At 40.4% G+C, this 20,830-nt stretch overlaps 2 protein-coding genes across 25 annotated transcripts in view; one reads left to right on the top strand and one right to left on the bottom strand.

The window, feature by feature from the left end:
- Nucleotides 1–7,446, top strand: part of SMLR1 (small leucine rich protein 1) — a 42,362-nt gene extending 34,916 nt beyond the window's left edge. Inside the window, 1 exon segment of the mRNA XM_067702890.1 lies at nucleotides 5,095–7,446. Coding sequence (XP_067558991.1) covers nucleotides 5,095–5,180 — 86 coding nt within the window. The 3' untranslated portion in view covers nucleotides 5,181–7,446.
- EPB41L2 (erythrocyte membrane protein band 4.1 like 2) overlaps nucleotides 1–20,830 on the bottom strand; it is a 273,144-nt gene that overhangs the window by 47,756 nt on the left and 204,558 nt on the right. For 23 of the 24 annotated variants that reach the window (XM_067702090.1, XM_067702096.1, XM_067702088.1 and 20 more), the window contains one exon: nucleotides 11,036–12,292. The exons of the other annotated variant lie outside the window; for it this stretch is intronic. The gene's annotated coding sequence lies outside the window, so the exon portion shown is untranslated. Of the gene's footprint in view, nucleotides 1–11,035; nucleotides 12,293–20,830 lie in introns of those variants that run through there. 24 annotated transcript variants of the gene reach the window in all.

Here is a 20,830-nt window from a genome sequence, read left to right as displayed (position 1 = left end):
ACACGGCAGGGGTTAGAGTCCTTTCCCATGGCACACGTTTGGAACAAGTCCGTGTACCGTCCATTTTTCTGGGAGGCCTGGAGCCACACACCTTTTTGATATGTAGGTGCTTCTCAATACGCACCCCTCTTAAGATATCTTCCGTGGTGAACGTGGCAAAATTTGATCTTTCCAGCAATGTGGATGACGTGCTAGGCTCTGAAGGCCCGCCGTGGGCACCCTTAACTGCAGCCCCTCGCAGACAGGCGAACTGTGAATCAGCAATTGGGACAATTGCAATTGGGACAATTGGACAAAATTGTCCAATAAAAGCTCTTAAGCTCTAAAGGTGTTTAACAAATCCTAATATGTAATCTTCTAAAAGTTCCCAGTGATGTGATATATTTAATAAATTAAGAAAACCTTTAATACCAGCAACAAACAATCAGGAATTGAAATTTTAAAAGCAACGCTCTTTACAACAGCATAAAATATGAAATACGTAGGGGCAGATCGGACAGAAATCTATTTGCTGTTTACTGCTTAGGAAGCCAGCTGGGCATCCCAGAGACCCTCCCCATTCTTATTGTTTTATAGATTAGGGTGCTGACTTTACAGCTGGGACTAAGACTCTGCATGGCCATGCAGAACCCAATTGGGACAATTGGACAAAAAGCAATCAGTGATTGCTTGTCTGTGTCTCTCAGGCCGATAGATTCACAAACATTACAACGTGTTTCTTGGTCTGCCATCTCAACCTGACAGGTGTGTGTGTGTGTGTGTGTGCGCGCACGTGCCCGTGTGTTCCTGTGTGTGTGCACACAGTCCTCATCCGCTGAACTTCTACTAAGGAAATGTGCCAACATTGTGCTATCACAGTGTTTGGCAAATGTCAAGCCTTAATGCGTATTTGATGGCTTGATGTAAATTTACCATGAAAATGGGGTCTTAAGGTTGAAAGAAAAAAAACAAAGCCAAACCAAACCAAAACAAAACCAAACCCTCAGGAAGTTTAAAGTGACTGGGACAGGAGAAGCTGGGTCCTGGATTGAGCCTGTTTATTCCGCTGTAATTGAAATGAATGAAACTGCACTGTGATTTGATAGACTATGTGTTAATAAGGTACCCAGCAAATGTTAGATTAATATGAGAGGTTAATAGCTATTTTAGCAATATCAAAAACCAGTAATATTTCTTAAGTTGGATGATGTCATTAAAGTACTAAAAACAAATTTGAAAACCCCTCCTCAAACCATCCTTTGCTTATATTTCCCTCCTCTCCCAATGGGATCTGTGTATCCTTTTTCCTGATTACATTTTCCAGTGTTAGCAGATTGACTAGACATGTTTTCATTTTTATGTGGATGTGATCCCTTTAATTCCAAATTTTCCTTTCTTATTAAAAAACCCCTGAGAACATGTGGTTTTTAAAATTATAGTTCTTTCTGTAGCTGCTTTCCTAAGGGCAAGTAATAATATCTTCTCTCCAGTTTGAGGGCAAATGAGAACACTTGGCCCCAAATAAGATATCACCAGTTTGAATCTCTATTTAGCAGCTCTCACTTAAAAACTGTAAACAGATGGTCAAATGTCATGTCATTAATCTTGCAACCAGGGTTATGGCAAGTGTGATCATTCCTATTTTGTCCCTGTAAAGAAAGGGACGTTGACAGATAAACTAGTGTGTTCACAGAACCCCCGATTCCTGCGTCCTGAAACAGGAAGTCATGTTGCCTACCTCATAACCCTAGTCCATCAGACAAGAGAGGCATTTTAAGATGTGATGGAAAGCATGTGACGGTATCATAATCATTCATCATTAATCCCCATACTTCAAGGCTTAGGAGGTAATGGTGCATGTAAATTTAATTAGTATGTAGAGAACATCAATCTTCTCGCAAAGGAAGAAAGAAAATTCTTTAACATCCTGCACTCTTCAGTCTGTGTCAGTTGCCTTGAGGAGTAGCTCTTAAGGTGGAGGTCTGAGTGTTGAACTTTCCATCACCAAACCCTTCATCAACCACTGCCAGGGACATGTCACCTCTCCTCGGGTGGAAGTTTTGATTATCTTATCTCCCCAAGTCCTGAGATTCCTAAACTGCTACTTCCGGTGCCGCTCAAAATACTATCACCCCGATCATGAACAAATTGCTTGCTAAGATAACCAACATTGCCAAAAATAGTCACTATGGAAAAGAAATTGTGTCTCTTGAATGCCTGAAAGTTTTTGTATGAAGCCAGATGTAAGATAAAATAAAATAAGGCCAGGTAAGTGATCAGGTTCTGGACTTCAGCAACTGACATTCTGAAACAGTTAACTAAAGTATGGAAAACGTACAGCGTGGCTAGGCATCTCTCACCGAACTTTATACATAGGTTTTGATAGTCAGCAATCCAAAAGGAACCAGATAAGCATTTCTAAAAGTCAAGAGTAAGTTAAGGGTTAGCAGAGTGAAATTGTTAAGATCTCAGATGACAGAGTCAAACCAGATGGAGGTTTGAATTCCAGGTCTGTAACAATGGCCACGCTACCTAATCTCCTGAAGCTTCAGTTTCTTCACTTGTGAGATAGAAATAATAGCAGGACACAGCTGTAGGGTTGGTGCGGAGATTAAGTGAGACAATACACGTAAGGTTCCTAACAGTGCCTGTTCTGAACAACCGTTGGTCATTATGACCCCTGCTGACTTATAAATTCTAAGAAGGCAGTGTTTGTGTCATTATAATAACTATTATTAAAATATATCTAGTAGCTATTATTAAACTTAAAGATAAAATTATTGATCTTTATTTAGAAATAAAATTAATTATATAAAATTTACTTAAAATTAAGTCAATTACCCAAGGTCACTCACCGAGAAAATGGTAGAGACAGGATTTGAACCCTGGCTGTCTGGCTCCAGAGCTAGCTCTCTCAGCCAAAACACTACTCCTGGAGTATTGAACACAGAGTAGGTGTTCAGTAGTATCTGCTGAATGGAGGAATCCTCTTGGCCCAGGCAAATAAAACATCACCAACATGAGAGCCAACAGTGTGAGAATTGAACAAGGCAAGAATTTGATAAAAGTTTTGAAGGGACTCGATCAATCTCTTTCTGTAACAGGGCTAATTACTGATGATGGTGATTCCTCTGCATAAAGACTTAGCTCTGAGTCAAGAAGATTACATTTCTTCACCTGTGGCCCAAGAAGGAAAACTTCATGGCCTGCAGAATATTCTACAGTTACAAACTCAGATGTTTTCATGGCCATCTGGCTAATCTCACCTGTCTAGTCTCTGCACTGTCCTTAACAGACCCATTAAAATGAAATGATGGACAAATTGCAAGCTCTTTCAGGAGAAGGATAAATTATTTCTCTAGCTCTCTTCATTGCGCCTAGCACAGACATTTGGTTCACTTGGTAGATATAACTCATTGAGGAATGATGGGTTTTCTCTTGCTTTCTCTCCTAGTTTTCCATTTTCTAGTTCTCTTCTTTCAACGTCATTATTCAGGTCACCCATTTTCACTCTAGAATTTGTATCCTGGCTCCTCATTCAAAGCATTTGTTGTGCAGTTAGCCTTCAGTAATTAAGAATAAGAGAGAAGAAGTTACTCATATTTCAGTGAGTCTATAATCTAAGGCATGAGCTATCTCAAGCAATACCTTTGAATGAGCAATAACCTACGTGGAAAGGCAGTGAAACTGAGTGGCTGAGCGTGTGGGCTCTGGAGTCAGACTGCCTGGGATTGAATCCTGACTCCCTCAGTTTCTATGATGTTGGGCAAATTGCCTCATTTTGATTTCTCTATGCCTCTGTTTGCTCACCTGTAAAGTAAGGATAATAATGGTGACTACAACATAATTTCATTGCAAGAATTAAATGAGAAAAGGCTTTTCACGGTGTCTGGCACATAAGTGATCAAGAAACATTAGCTGTTAAGTCTTGAGCCTCATGTAACCTAAGACCTGTTACCATGCAATGCATATATACCCTCTCTCAATTGAGATGACAAGCAGTGTGGAATCAGAAAAGAATAGTTCAGAGAGAGTGCTCATGTCCTAGAGTACATGGCATATAAAGTGCCTGGCAAAGAATGAATTGCTGGGACTTGACGTGGGGACCAAAAAGAACATTTTCAGGTTCAATTCTATAAAATACATTATCTCCTATGAGATTATGAACTCCTTGTCTCCGGCTTGGATAATTTGATTAATTATAATTCTGAAAATAAACTTTTAAGAATAAAAAATAGTTTCAGTTATGCATGTTGGTGGTGGTGAAGAAGAGAATTTTTTTTTGGATGTACCAGGAAGATCTCAAAGGATAATTGTCAGGATTTCAGGGCTAAAGTTCAAATTTGCTATTGCCAGAGAGGTAACAGGTGAAGCTACAGGAGCAGATAAGAATACACAGAAAGATGATACATAATAAAAGCCAAAGGGAGGAGTGTGATTGGGGGTGGGTGTCACGGAAAGGGGGCTCGTGTCAAATGCTACAGCGGAGAAAACTGCGGGTTGGAAAATGCCACCAGATTTAGTAATTAGGACATCATTGATAAGGTTTAATATTTCAATAGCTTTAACTGAAGCTGTATTTTAAGGGGATAAGGAGTATGTAAGAGGCGAAAAGTTGACACTCAGTTTTCAGTCAAAGATGCCAAAAGGTAAAAAGGAGACTGATTTGACTCGTCTAAACACTTACAAACACCCAAACACATTTTTGGCAGGGAGGAACAGGACAGAGTCCCTGTCTTACTCATTTGCATATCCCCGGGTCTTGGGTAATAGACATGTTTAATAAATGCTTATTGAATGTGGGAGCCTTAATACATTTAATCAACACAATCTACTGAATATAAAATATACTTAGCATGTAACACCTTTTATTACAGTAGTAGGTTGCCCTCTCTAACCAGGACCACTCCTTAGAAATCAGCATTTATATTTCTTTTGGGAGTGGTTGAGGAGGAAAGGAGAGATGCTGCAGTAGGACTTGCTCTGATGACGATGACTTCTGTAACTTGCTGGGGCCACCAGGGTAGAAATGCTGGCCAATAATGCCTGAGGAGTTGTAAATGACCAGTGGCACTCAGCTGCCTCCACAGTATTAACTGGTATTTTTCCTTTCAGTTAATGAAGAACTGTCACAGACTCCTGACCACCAACACAATCGTAAGGCTAGCTCTTCCTGGTACCAGAGAGAGAAACGGACGTGACCGTTGGGGACTGATCAATGGCTGACCAATGGCTAAAGCACAGTCAATTTCTACTGGTCAGAGAGCGAAGGTCAATGGCTTAGCAAATAGTTAATAAACTATAACCACAGCAAGACAAAAAGAATACCAAGATGCTTGTTCTGAAAAGTGGTTCAAGAGGACCGCTCTGAGACTCGACTTAAATAGCAGTTCTTTGGCGAGTCCCAAGAATGTAAGATTTTGTTGGATGTGCTCTATGGACTAGGCACATTGTAACTTTTTAACTTTTATAGGACTATGTCTACTCTGAAGGGCACTGTTTTCAAACTAAAATTCTTAAGCATCATTATTCTATAATGCCATGGAAGCCCGCATTATTCTGACTTTGGAGGTGAAGATACTCTGGTAGAAATCAAATAAATAGCAGAAGATGAGCACCTGTGGATTCCTGCTGTGAGAGTTCCCACTTCCTCCCTTGAAGTTCGGCAACACTGAAATGACACCTTTTAAGGCATCATTTCTGGCCCTTGGTTTGCTTCTCCCCTTTTCCCAATTGCTTTCACAAATCGCATCATCATTGTGAGAACCCATAAAACAAGCAGAGCCTCTCAATACTCGGTATGGATCACCATGAAAGTAGTTTTCAGCATGACATGACTTGGAAGTATCGGCAATTTGGTGGGAAAAGGAAAGAACACAAAGTTCATGGGACTCATGTGGAGAATGACTCAAGACTTTGCCTCTAAAACCAAAACATCGGAGACCTACTCCTAAATATGGAAAGAAGTCAACATTTCACTAGCGCAATTCTTCTTTCAGTGGGAACCCCAATAGCCAACCTAGATAACTGAAAAGAAACATTTAATTCAAAGGAGTTCAAATAGATTGTGATTACTCCCGGGCTCTTCAGTTTTCCTAGCTAACATTAACAAAAGACACTTAACATGTCCTAAGTGTAAGTCTCATTGTATTCTTATGTTTGCATAGGAATCCAACAGGCTATTAGACTGATTAACTTTATAAAACATAATGAATTTGTTCACCTGTAAGAAATGCACCAATTTCTGCAGTGACATACAAACATGCAAAAGACTGGCCGACCCAAAGCAAGAATGTGCCACTAGTGCCAGATATTTTGTTTCTCTCCCCCACCCCAGTCTCAAATTCTTCACATGCATCCAGTGAATTATTAGTCTCCATTTGCACTTCTTACATAACATAAAACTCACTGTTCTACTGGAGACACTCGTTTCTGTATTTTACTGCATTTGATTACGATGAAAATGTCTCCTGGGGCTTCCAGACTGAGGTAATTTAGAATAAATGTGCATGCCATATGGAAGGAATGACAATATCCTTTCAATTCTGAGAGGGATCTCTTTTTAGCCTCTGGTGGAAATCAGCTTACGTAAAATGCTTTCTTGGACAGAAGGTGTGGAAAGGATGCATCATACTGCCAGCTGCCAGCCCAATCTGTGGCTCAGCCACCAGGGTTTGCTCCACCTTCTTCTGGAAACAGGCACAACAGAAGCCTGACTGATGACTCTGGTGGACGCATTCCACCACCTCTGCCTTACCAGGGAAAATGCATCTCAGCTACTATGGTAACAGAGGAGCTCGAAACATACACGTTCTCAACATAAACAAGCTGTATAAAGCAAGACCTGACTCCTTTGTTGCTGCTGAACGAGATGAGTACAAAGAATGTCCGCTGAGATCATGAGTAGAGTCATGAATGTTCTTTACATGTAGAGAGGAACAGAAACGTTCGTTTTCCTACAGAGAGACCAAGTCCAAGGGTTTTTCTACCACTTGCTTGAAGGCACTGTACTGGATTTGACTAGTCCCTCACAGAGCGCAGCCAACCAGCTGCCCGGTCATATCTTTGCTCTCCACCTGCTTAGAGTACAGGGGAAGAGTTCCTTCTGGTTTGGACTGCCTGCTTCCTTGTCATCGCTGCTGCCACCTAGACCAGGCTGGTGGTCTCCTTACTTATCCCATACTCTGTTTCCTCCTGTGCTCCAAAGCCTTTCATCAGGGGCCAAAAATGTTCCTAAGTGGTTTCACCTCAACAGTTCCTAACCTTATTTCTAATGTTCTAGTATCTGAACGAACTCCCAATTCTGTTTCCCCAACATGAGACCTTCAATAAAATACTTTAATGGGTGTTTTAAGTTGTTACATTGCCACTTATTCAATGAAAAAAAAACTTTTTTTACAGAGCTAACCTAAAATTGTTAATAACATCTCTCTCTCTCTCCTTAACTGTGTTGGTAATTTGGAAATGTGGCATTGGGACACTACAAGTCCATGACTGCTTCTTCACATTCTGAGCTTATACACGTTGATAAAACAAAACGGAGCAAGGAAGGGCACACATCATGTTCTCTGCAGTATTATTTACACCCCTTAAAAAAAAAAAAAAAAAACTTCCAAGTAATCTGACCAGGTAACAGCCACCAGTATTTTCTAGATATAACTTAGTAGCAACTGGAAAATTGAGAACAGATAAGCAAGTTCACACATCCAACAACAGCTTTTCCTTGAAATCTTAAGTTCTTTGGCAGAACTGTATCTCAGAATAAGAGCTCATAATGGTTAAAAACATTTTGGAAATCGATTTTCTGACTTGTTTATAAAAAGTTAGAATTTTCCAAACAAATGCTCTTGAGTCTTGCTTTCCGACCTTATAATTAGTGTGCTAATCAGAAGAGGCCTCTGCGTTTATCAGAATTTACGCAAAGGCATCCACCCTGGCAGAACATAAACAGGAAATATATATTCAAGAAATTTTATTTATAACTAACACCAGATTGAAATTCTTTCCATTAAAAAAATTTTCAAATCCATATTCCAAAACCCAGATTCTTAAGAGCAGAGAGTCCTAGCCTTTATTTAGGTAATAAAGAAACCTTTTGAGAATTTAATTAAAGATACGAATCATCATTTTTTCTGTAGGAAAAATGCATATACCCATGATTTTGTACATACTGTGGGAAAGCCTAGCCCCTTGAAGTCCATCAAGGAATCTGTGGTTAGGAAGCCTGCAGCCAGTCTTAGGAAAGGATTGTGCTGTCTTACACTAGCCACCTTAGTTGCCATACAGCACAGAATGAGTAGACCATAAGCGGTTCCTGACACTGCAGGGCTCACAAGGAAGTTGGGTCCACACAACTTCAAAGCCAAAACCTTCCCCACAGGCTTCCCAAGTAACCTAGTTCCTAGGGTAGAGGTCTATTCTGCAAGGTTCTCACAAGAACACAGATCAGACTGGCAGTATCTCGCATAATTTGCCTTTGGTGGGTTAACTCATGCACAGTGGTGCTGTTAGTACTCATAGCGATCACTTTTCTGGAGGGCATTATTGTGCCAGGAGCTCCACCAGGCACTTTATACATTTTTACTTCATCTAACCGTGAGAATACCCCTACACTGGGATGTATTACCACCTTCCCTTTATAGATGTTTAAGTACCTTCACTGAAGTCACATGGTTCAGTTACTCAGAGTAGGGCAAACACCCATCTGTAGGAGTCTGAAGCCAGTTTGTTCTTTGTTTTTTTGACATCTTTATTGGAGTGTAATTGCTTTACAATGGTGTGTTACTTTCTGCTTTATAACAAAGTGAATCAGCTATACATATACATATATCCCCATATCTCTTCCCTCTGGCGTCTCCCTCCCACCCGCCCTATCCCACCCCTCTAGGTGGTCACGAAGTTACTGAAGCCAGTGTTTTTGAAGCAAAATACTTTATACAACTTGAAGTTACTATAAACCTAACTGGGTATCATGACTATACAGAGGGTCAGTGTTTTTGACCCTGTGGCCAAGGGTCAGGAGTTTGACACCTCAGATTTGCCAGCCGACCGTGTTCTCTTCCGGGGCCAGCTCCGCATCGTGGCCTAATTCCGGCAAATACGTGAACAGGTGCACGCGCATGCAAGGATCCATGTGAGCCCTCGTAGACCCCGGTCCTATTCTCTAGTGCAAGTGCGTTAAGACTCTGCTGGAAACTGACCAGAGCACCATACCCGGAAGAGCAATGTACTACCTCACAGTACACGGAGACGGGACCTTTTTACAAAATTAACGGGCTTTATGGCATTTTTTAGTCTTTTACCATGGAATATTCTAACGGAATGATATCACGAACCCCCATTTACCGCTGCCTGGCTTCAGCAATCATCAACTCATGGCCAATCTTGTTTCACCTAAACCACGACTCACTCCTCCTTATCCTATTATTTTTAATTCTCAATTTACGATGTTCTCAGACACTATATAATTTTAGCCATGAGTAAGGGGAAAACATAATGAAGCCCATGCTGGGCAGCCATTATGCTACAGTTTGCTTCACTGCCAGAGTCCTGGGGACGCTCACTCCATGAACTGTGGTCTATGCAGTGAGGAATGCTATGTGCATCATAAAGGAAAACGGAAGCTGCTCACAACAGTGAAATACCAAAAATTCACCGACGCTATACATTTTTTTTTAACCACATCATTTTTTATCCTGCTGTGGCCTGTGGAAAAGGCACTGCTCTGTTTCCTGTGTTCCACACGGGATCGCTGGAAGGTTTATGTGAAATACTCATAAAAACCCCATACAACTAAAAGGAATTATTGCTTATCACCCCCAAATTATATTGCTTTTGACTTAAGATAAACAATTAGCGCCTGGACGTCTCACGGCAGTGAACCCTGTTGACCTATTTTCTTATTCTATCACTTGGGGTTTTGAACGCTCAGTTCAAGGAATGAGATGATAACATCATGAGAATTATTTTGCAGGAAATACAAAATACTAAAATAGACAGTCTTGCTGCCACAGTCACGGGTGGCGTGACCAACACTGTTTTCAGCTGCTCTTCAGGTACCAAGACCCCACAGATACTTCAGATGTCTCTGGGACCCCAAACTCTGTCCTTGCCATCTCAGCTGATAAAACCGAGCCCTGCCTGAACAATGCATTTCCTCTTCCACTGGAGCTGCTATAGACATACTTACCTCCTATCACTTCCTTCCATGTGGGAGGATATGGTTCTCAAAAAAGCCTGACAGATCAACCTCTGCTTTAAATACAAATGTTATACATACACACTTTCTGATGAAAATTATATTTACAGAGTCACATTTGGTTCCATAATATTTCTAAGGCTTGGCTTGCTGAGATATGCTTCCCCAGAGAGGAGCTGTTTTGTAATAATTCTAGAGAAGATGAGAAAGATCTTGCACAAGGTGAGAGATAATTCAGTGGGAACCGATCCCAAAGAAGAGAGTCATCATATTATATTAACATGCTCACTTTAAACAACTAGGGAAAGACATTCTACAGAACGTTTTAGATGGAATATACCACACCCTGTTGGTCATTTGCTATATAATGCTTTTAACGTTTGACAGAAAATCCAGCACTTCGTCTGATGTGTCTGGGCAAAAGCTTCACAATGAACCGTCCTGATGAGACACGGACGCAGCCCTCAGCAGAGCCCGTTCTGCCTGAGGCACTAAGACCCACTGGACTGTTACGCAAAACTGAAGCAGAGGACCAGGTTTCACATGGTGCAGCTAAGATATTTCCTGAAACAAAACAAAAAATACACAAAGAAAACAAGCAAAAATATGCCTTGGAGAACTTGTACAAGCTGGGGTGGATTACGTAACCAGGCAGAAGGAACTGGCATTCTAAACAGCAGACTTACGAACATGTGACACTGGTTTAGCCACTTGAAATCGGTGATGCTGGCAGCAGCATGAATTATAAAAGATCTAAACAACAGATTTTAAAAATGCTACGTCCCACAAAATACTAGAACTCTGACAGTATGACTTGAGCTTATCTTTTTAAACCTTCATAAAAAGAGAAGTGACAAGTTTAGAGAATAAACAAACTTTATTTTATAACAGTATTACAGAAAGCAAAATATCTTTTAATACAACTGGAAGCTGCTAGGCATCTAATCTGGCGTCATAACTATACATAGGGCCAAAGCAAAGCAAAGACTGTTCAATACAGTTAATAAGTCCCTATCAGGTCTCTGGTGTCAGCTTTAAATGGTGTAGCCTTCTTACAACCGTCAAAAAACCACCAAGGCCCTAACTCCTCACCCTGGCAACCTCACACCTGTGTGGATCATCACGCTATCTGAAAGAGATACACCTGCTCGATAACAAAAGGTCAGTTTTACATGGAGACAAGGAGGTTTAATACAAAGTGTTCTACACGAGTGTTCAAATAATGGAAAGCACTGAAATTTGGACATGTTAAGAAAGAAAGCACTACGGTTTTTAAGCTGCCTGAATATTTTAGTAGGAGGGAAGACACTGCTTTCTCTCCCCTCCTATTTCTGGAATGCTGCCGAAGAGCCCGTGTCTGAGAAGCATCGGCACTGTGGTGCAACAGGGCCTCTAAACACAGTGCGTGGTCAGTGAACTTCATCATAATTCTCCAGTTTGGAGATTCCCGGACTTTCTGCTACAAGTAAAAAGTCACGGTACTGGAAAGTCAAAAGGGTTCAATATCAAAAAATAGCCCCAATGAAATTCTCAAACATTAGGAAATTTTCACGATGTAAGAAACGCCTTTAATCTGCATTAATATTTTCTCATACAAGTATATTTACTGCAAACTGAGAACTCTGTAAATATTGACTTGTACGAACTCAATGGGAAGCATCCGGAAGAAGGAAAGCCACTATCGAAATTAGTCACAGAGTCTCCTTTCCGCACAACAGCACCTGTTCCAGTGAACAGCACCTTACCAGCTGGGGCTGGCTTTGTTCACTATCATTTGATCAAAATGAGTCACAGAAAGCAGGTAGTTGTACACAAAGTAAACAGGAAACAAAAAACGAAACTCTCTAACTAAAAAAAAAAACAAACAAAGAAAAGAAATAACCAAGAGTATTTAGAAGTGGTTATAAAACAAAATAATATATTAAAATGCGGGGGAACGGTATAGACCAGAGCTGTTAAGGTAAGGTTTGGTGTTGGCATTTTAATTCTTCAGGCTTCTGGCCATTGTTACCAGTCGTAGTATAAATTCGCTGGAGCAGTGGTGTGGCATTAAGACTTGGAATGGTCAAAATTTTTCAGGTTCACAAAGTTGAATGTTGTCTATAAAATGAATTTCTAGGAGGAAAAAAAAGAGACAAGGCTTAAATATTCCAAAGACAGGCTTGGGAAAAAAATGTAAGTAAGATTCACCAAATTCCAAATCAAGTAATCAACAGTTCCCATCTGCCTGGTTCTACAGTAAACAGTATTTTACCAGAAGACAAGCATGAGAGCCTGATCCACCCTTGAGGGCCTTAAAATACCTGAAGGATTGACTAGCACACGAGAAACAAGTGGCAAATAAGAATCTGACCAAAAAGTTAACTATAAAACAGAGGTAATTCATATAATAAAAATCTAAAAAAAAGAGAAAGCAATGTAGGTTTTAAAGTTAGATTCAAAGAAGAAGAAAAAGTAATTTTGACTTCACTGAAATGAATAAAAGCTGCCTCAGGTTGGGAGAAAAGAATGAGGAAAGATGCAAGGAAGTGAGAAAGTGCCTGATAGGTAAGATGAGTATACAGATGTACGGCGTGGAGGACAGGAATGAATGGGGTGGGGACACAGATTTCTGGATTCTTTGTCAATGCAAATTGACAGATATTAATTATTATTATTGTAATTAATTCAACCTACTTTCGACAGTGTCATCATTCACCTCGAGTTTGGATATGGTTATAGCTGTTAAGTATGAGTTATACTTTATGTTATCAGAATTTTGGTCAAGTAAACAAACAAACAAAAAAACCCCAAACCACTAATTCCTTGCTTCAGTTTCCCACCCCCAGACTATACGATGTCACTGAACATTTCTAACTACTAAAGTCACGTTCCTTAGCTTGTGTCCCCCTCTTTTGGCCAATGTGAGAACAGGTCAATGTAGCTGTTTCATCTAATCACAGGTCTAATTCTACGTCTAAATTTTTCAAGGATACATGCTGGTTGCCTACTTTGCCTTAAGTCTTTACAGAGTGTCCAGGGCAGTCTTCAATTTATCTTTCTCAGTGTGCCTGGTGAGCCGTGGGGAATCAGTCAAGCTCAAGCACAGTTCTATGAAGTCATCTGAAAAGCACAACCTCGGAGTTTCCAGAGACAGGGGCTCACATGGTCTCAATCTGGAGCGTGCTCTACTCCAGAAACTGATTTGGCGAACAGCAAATGTGCACTTAAAAAAAAATCATCCTCATGACAAGTGGTAAAGCACTCATCCAGAGGGGAGTCTCAATAAAAATGCAAAGCTGTGGCTTTTATCTGAAATAATTAAAATAATGAAGAAAACATACCCTTTCAGATTAATGAAGATTCAATTACCACAGGGCAGTAATATAGCCTGAGATTTTGAAAACGTGAGTAAATTATTTATGTAAGGCACAACGCAACTATTTCCTAAATAAATATGAGGTCCGTGTACTGCGGTGTGAAATTCGGCTTTAAATATGATAGTTTATGAATTTCAGTTATTTCTAAACTTTCATTTTATTCTCCCTTGGCTCTCAATTTGCATATTTAATTTTAAAACAGAATTTTCATTGTAAGAATATAAAATCCTAGAGCCAAAAATGCAAGTATGATAAATGTCTATGTGGTTAGACCAGGAAATAGTCAATTCTTACAATGTTTGTATTACCACTATAATTTAGACCCACCAGTTCTCAAATTGTGGTCTGTAGACCTTGGGGGTCACCATGACTCTTGCAGGGGGTTATAAAGTCAAAACTATTTCATAATCATCCTAAGACACTATCTGCCCTTGTCAGGTGTGGACATTTTCCCTGATGATGCAGAAACAATGGTGAGTAAACCTGTTGGCATCTTAGCACACACGGGTCAAGGCAGTGACACTAAACTGTACCTGAAGTCACCGCATTCTTTACCACCACGCACTCACAGTGAAATAAAAAGCAAGCAAGAAAGCAAGCCAGTTTCACTTAAGGATGTCCTGGATGAAACAGAAAAAAATATTAATTTTCTTACATCTCTACCCTGGAGTACATCTTTTTAGTATTCTGTGTGATGAAATGGAAAGTACGCGTAACACATTCCTGCTGCATACAGAGAAGTACAGGAGATGTCTAGGAGGAAAGTGAATTTGTATGAATGTTTGAATTGTGAGTTGAAGCTGCTGTTTTCATTAAAACTTGAGAGGATTACTGACAAACTACGCTGCTCAATTTGGGTATCTGGCAGGCATTTTCTTGAAAATGAGATGAGCCTCTCACTTCAAGGCAAACAATTGACAGAACTTGTTGCCAACGATAAAATTCAAGCTTTCGTGTGAAAATTATAACTCTTGGAAACTGTATTTTGGCCACCTTGAGCTTGACAGCTTCCCAATGTTTAGAGACTCTTCTAGTGGGGTCAGTGGCAACCACAGATCTTTTTACTGTCTTAGTCATTTTGCCTTTTCCAGGATGGCACAGAGTTAGAATCATACAGTACATGATACCTTTTCAGACAGGCTTCTTTCACTAGGTGATTATTTTTAACTGAATAAATATCTTGAAAATTATTTGACTTATAATAGAAATAGATCAAATTTCAATTAATAAAATTCACATAAACATAAAACTCTTTGGGCTCTTCAGTAAGTTTTAAGTGTTCCTGAGACCATTAAGCTTGAGAACTGCTTCTATGGAATCTGCTCCCTAACCTACTGGCGTTTCCTGCTCTCACAGATATTTGTGTGGCTTCTGAATACAGAAGGAAAAATGAAATCTAGTGTTTTTTCCTTTTCGGTCAAATGGCACTCAAAATCTCTTCTACAAATAATTCAGCAAAATGGTTTTGTATCCCTTGGTTTGCCTGGATATATTAATGCTCTTTTGGGGGTTGCTCTTTTCTTAGGAGGCTCTCATGTGGGCCCTTTTGAGGCTCATGTCTCAGATTTAGGTCTTTCAGGACAAGCTTGGCCCCCTGATCTCTGTCCCCTCTGAGTGCCAGATATATTGTGCTTGTTAACATACATGCCAACACAATTTCACTTCAAAGACAAAAATTCCGTTCAAAGTTTGCTAGCACCACAAGTCAATTAAGTATTTTTGCTTCCAGGAGAGTCAATTTTGAGATGTTTTCCCTGAAATTCCATTTGTTCTAAAACAAAACAAAACGAAACAAAAAAGGCTTGTCTCAGTTCTGAAGAACCTAGGGGCAGGACAGGAATGAAGACGCAGATGTACAGAATGGACTTGAGGACATGGGGTGGGGGGGAAGCTGGGACGAAGTGAGAGAGAGGCATGGACATATATACACTACCAAACGTAAAATAGCTAGTGGGAAGCAGCCGCATAGCACAGGGAGATCAGCTTGGGGCTTTGTGACCACCTAGAGGTAGAGGGGTGGGATAGGGAGGGTGGGAGGGAGACGCAAGAGGGAGGAGATATGGGGATATATGTATACGTATAGCTGATTCACTTTGCTATACAGCAGAAACTAACACACCATTGGAAAGCAATTATACTCCAATAAAGATGTTTCTTAAAAAAAAAAAAAAGGCTTGTCTCTGCCTCTCTTAGCTGCAGTTATTTCCCCTCCAGAGGGCGTTTTAGGAAGAGCATCTCCTTTTCCTCCCACCCTGTAATCATCAAAACTCTTTCCATTTTTAAGACAGTCATGCTCCCTTACCTCTGAGGAAAGGGTGAGCTGTCAGTGATCTCGGCAGGCCAATTAAATGGGTTTTCTTTAAAGCTAACAGTCATCTTTGTGTTAGAGCCTTTATGCACATTCCAGTCACTCCACCTAAAGAATTACTACACATACCGCAATTTCGGAATATCCTGTCAAATGAAAGCATCATCCATTTTGCCTCATTTTTAAACATGATTATTTTATAAAATAATGGTTTTATTGTTCATTTAGCTACATATCGTAGCTGCAATCTCAAAGACATTCTGTCCAAAATAAATTTTTCTACAATGAAGTGTGTTTCAACTACATCAGTGGGAGTTTGTTACTTGAAAGATTCCCATCATGAATCCCTCAGCAAAGCAATACGCAGTGTGGATTCAGACTGACGGACCGTCAACTCTGGCTCTGCTACTCACGGACTGTGTGACTGGGGGAGGGACTTAACCTCTCCAGGCCTCTGTGTTGTCATCTGCATCCTAAATGACTGTGAGAACTAACTGAAATAAATGGCAAAGTTCTCCAACAAAGCTCAGCACAGAGTAGGCACTCATTAAATGTGAGCTGATACTATTATTATGGATTTTCACATATGATATTTCATTCCTGGTTTTACTTCCAAACCCAATTCAACTCTACTCTTAAAGACAGAGATGGCCAGTTCAGTTTCCCCATTAATAATTGCATGAACCAGTATAATGGTTTCTTTACAGGGTACTTCATCCAATCAAGCATCCTTTCCATCAATCCTGCACACCACTGATAAATTAATCTTACTGAAGGATGGTGCTGAAAATGCTCTTCCCTTACGCAGATGACCTACAGAGCAAAGCCTAAACTAAGGTGCTAACACGGAATGTAATTCCCTTTGCAATTCGCCTCTGACAAATCTTTCCAGCCCCTGCTGGAATTCAACACACAGACACAACGTAGGATTTGCTTCTCCTGACGTCCAGCGCGTGGTTTTCCTATGTGCCCTCTCCTCTCTGCCCCTCTCTGTATGTTCAAATCCTCCCCGCGCTCTGCACACAGGAGCTTTCTGCTCCTTTTCGGGGAAGTCTTCCCTGATCTGCCAACCAGGAACAGTTTCTCCTGTTGACTTTCATAGCCCTTTAGCTAGGCTTCTATCTATCTATCTATCTATCTATCAATCTATCTATCATCTATCGCTGTGTTGGGTCTTCATTGCCCTACGTGGGCTTTCTCTAGTTGCGAGAGGGTGTTACTCTTCGTTGTGGTGCACGGGCTTCTTCTCACTGCGGTGGCTTCTCTTGTTGCAGAGCATGGGCTCTAGGCGTGCAGGCTCTAGAGCGCAAGCTCAGTAGCTGTGGCGCATGAGCTTAGTTGCTCCGTGGCATGTGGGATCTTCCCGGACCAGGGATCAAACCTGTGTCTCCTGCATTGGCAGGAGGATTCTTAACCACTGTGCAACCAGGGAAGTCCTAGGTTCTCTTTAAACACTATTTTTTTCCCTATATGTTATTTGTACACTTGTTCCTATGCATTTACCTTTCTCACAACTACCGTAGTCCCTTGAACGCAGTATGTTCCCAATATACATTAATGAATCCATGAATGAAGTAATAGCGACTAATCTGCAAGGCAAGGCCAGGCTGAAAAGCAAAGGCTTGGGAGGGGAAAAATAAACAGAATTGTATTCTAGGAACAAAGCACTACTGCCTGTCCTCACCATTAGTTTCATCTGCTGATTTAAGTGGAAAAAATTTCAGGTTCATTTTTCTGTTCTCTTTTGTTGAATAACTACTTCTGTGATATCCCAGGAGGACTCTTAGTTCTTTAAAAAACTGGTTTTCCCGAATCTCCCACATCTGAAGCTTTGAGAAAGATTTCTAATAGTAGTTAGTATTTGGCCGTAAAGCTAGAGGAAGGTCTTCTCATTCACCCTGCTGAGTTCAAATTTTGTGAGAACTTGATATGAAAGCATTCGACAAAATCTTAAAGCTTCTTTTAAATAACAAATGGACTACAGTAAGGCACACTCGGTATACTTTATTCTAGCTAAGCTTTTGTCAATCTTAGGTTCATGAGTAGAGATGAGAAAAATTTCTCTGTAGTATCAAATAAAAGTTGTGCTTTAAAAAAACAGTAACAAAACCCTTATCTTTTAGAAAAACGTCTTTGAACTATGTATGAATAGAACTCACTTAGTGTTCGTTTCGTATTTTCATTAAATAGGAAGGTTAGTGGGAATCAAAACAACTCATCTCCAGACCCAACTCCGTCACTTATTAGTTAACAATGTTTTCTGACCTCTTCAGCATCCAGTACGTTATTTTATACCTGCAGGACATCTCAATTTGGAATAGCATTTCAATGCTCAATTTGGAATACATTTCAAATGCTCAAGAGCCACACGTGAGTACTGGCTACCATGCCGAACAGAACAAGGCTAGATTCTCACTTGCTCTAATACTAACCATTTTGATGCATGAGAGTTAAAGAAACATAGGGCCAACATGTTCTGGCACTATAATCCTCATGAGCACAGGAGTATCTTAAAAACACACACACATACACTCAGACTTATTAATTCGTTCCCCCCGCAAAATTCTGTCCTAACCTACCCACAAGTTTACATTGAAATTTAAAATTACTATTTAAAAGCTAGTATCTGAGATATCTAACATTAGACAAGTTCTTGAAACAAATGAAACTATACTCAGCTCTACACATGGATGGTATTTGATGGTTCTTATAGAAAAGGGACCTATGGCAAATCTCTAGGATGCTATTTCCTCATAAAAAGGCGGATGGCGAGGAGAGAAGAAGATGGTCTATATGCAGTTTTAAATTAAATATTCTTTTAATTCCCATACTCTTAAATACACCCTGCACTAGGGTACAGTAAAGTCATAACCACCACCTCCACACTCCTCAGAGACTGGCTGGGTAACATGTAAGTAGGGAGACAGGGTACCGGGACCTCAACATGAAGAGATGGGAAGGAAGAGACACTGGGGACTTGGAGAGCCCCTCCTTCCCCTTAAGTGGCCGCACCTACTGAGCCACTGCAGCCTTGAGAGAAAGGAGGCTCGGTGTTAGAGCTTCTGATGTTTCTCGAATCGCTAGATATCTTCCCATTTTAAGCATTAATAATTAACTCAAATTCCGTGACATACTGTTTGGGCTGAAAAACAAACCAAAACTCTGGATACGGCCTGCCTGTGTCCTGTTGGTCAATTTTGTCTTGCTCTCTCCCCCCCTTTTTGGTGCCACTTTAAATTCCCCAAAATAATGAAAAACTGGAGAAAACATCCAGCATTTGTGACTAAGAGATTAATAACCTTAACTCTGTAAAAGATAAAAGATGATAAACACCTGAATAGATAAGTGGACAAAGGATACAAACTGGCAATTCAAAGAAATGCAAATTGTGTTTGTGTGCACATATGTGTGAATATGTGTACTGTGACCTCCTTAGCAATGAACAATAGTAACGATTAAAAAATGCTCTTTCCTCACAATTTAAAAAAAGGGGGGGAGGGGACAAATGCTCTTTCCTCACCAGGTTGGCAAAGACTTTTCAAATGTCGTATAATCTTTAGTGTTGGCAAGGATGTGGGGAAACGGGGATATTCTTAAACTGCTAGTGGGCGTCTAACTTTGTAGAACCTCGAAGGAGGGCAGGTGGGCAATATGTCAAAAAGAAACCTTTAGCACACCAACTCTAATTTTTAAAAATATCTGTCCTAGAGAAACAATGAAGTTAATGCCCCCCAAATGTACACACAAGTGTAATCTTTGCAGCTGTGAATTTACTTGTGAAAACTGAGGAACAGCCTAAATGCCCATTAATAGGGCTCAAGTAAACCATCCTGCATCTATTCGATGGCTGTTGGAAAATGAGATAATGATGGGCAAACTTATCTACAAGGTACTGTGAAGCGGAGGAAAAAGCCGGATATGTGATAGAATCAACAGGCTCAGCCTATATAAACAGAGGTGTGAGAACACATGGGAGTGCATCTGAGTATGTGCTCACAAGTATATACACTGTGAAAGGGATCATCTATCTCTAGCAGCAGAGCAATTATGGGCCACTTACATTTTCTACCATCTTTCCCTTTCAAAAAACTATGACCGCCTCTGCTTTTTTGTTGCCAGAAAAAATACATATGGTTTCATTTGTAAAAACAACAGTCGATAATGATTCTGTCCAAGAGCAAACTCCGGGGAATCAGTGACTCCCAGGTGCTAACGAATGGACAATGGCAGGGGCATCTGGCGCCTCTTCTGTTGGGTAGTTCAAATATACTGTGACTCACTGATAGCACCTGCCAGATTTATAAATGTTACACAGAGCATGCCCCAGCATTCCAGAGTGGAAACTCGCAGTGCCTAAAACTCACTAAATCCAAAATGGCTTTTCATTTCTATGTAAAAGTCTTCATTTTATGTTTGATTAACTTATATTGAAAACTAAGCTGTAATAAAATGCTAATTTCTGGTACAAGAGTAGTACAACTAGGCAAACTTATAAAATAAAAATGCAACACAACTGGAACCGACATGCCTGAAACATCCCTAAATTGAAAATCGGCATCTGGATGCCAACAGGCTGGTGCTTTTCTTTCAAGGACAGGGAGACGCTCGCATGTAAATGAGTAGCTCGTGATCGGCTAGAGCTCCGTTCGGCCAACGCCGTTCTTCTCTCCTGTCAAGGTAGTTAGACAGCTGATGCTCATTTCCTGTTGTTTTTGCGAGTTCATTTTGAAACCGTGAACATCACCCTGACTTTGAAATGTTGGTTGGTTGAAATGTTGGTTGGAACACAATATGATCTTGTTTAGAAACTGGTGTTCATAGATGCAGGCTAGCACAGACAGCAACACAACTAACTGAGAGTTATTTATTGTGGGTTGGGGACTGGAACTCAGGGTCCACCTAACAGTCTCCAAGGAATGATGGATGTACCAGGTTTTTAGTAATCACTGCACCAGCTCCAGTGGCTCTGTCAGACCAATGCTCTGT

This window comes from Pseudorca crassidens, chromosome 13 (genome assembly GCF_039906515.1).
Source record: "Pseudorca crassidens isolate mPseCra1 chromosome 13, mPseCra1.hap1, whole genome shotgun sequence".
NCBI classification, from domain to species: domain Eukaryota; kingdom Metazoa; phylum Chordata; class Mammalia; order Artiodactyla; family Delphinidae; genus Pseudorca; species Pseudorca crassidens.
Note: the sequence above shows the minus strand (reverse complement) of the source record. Positions and strands in the feature narration are given on the sequence as shown.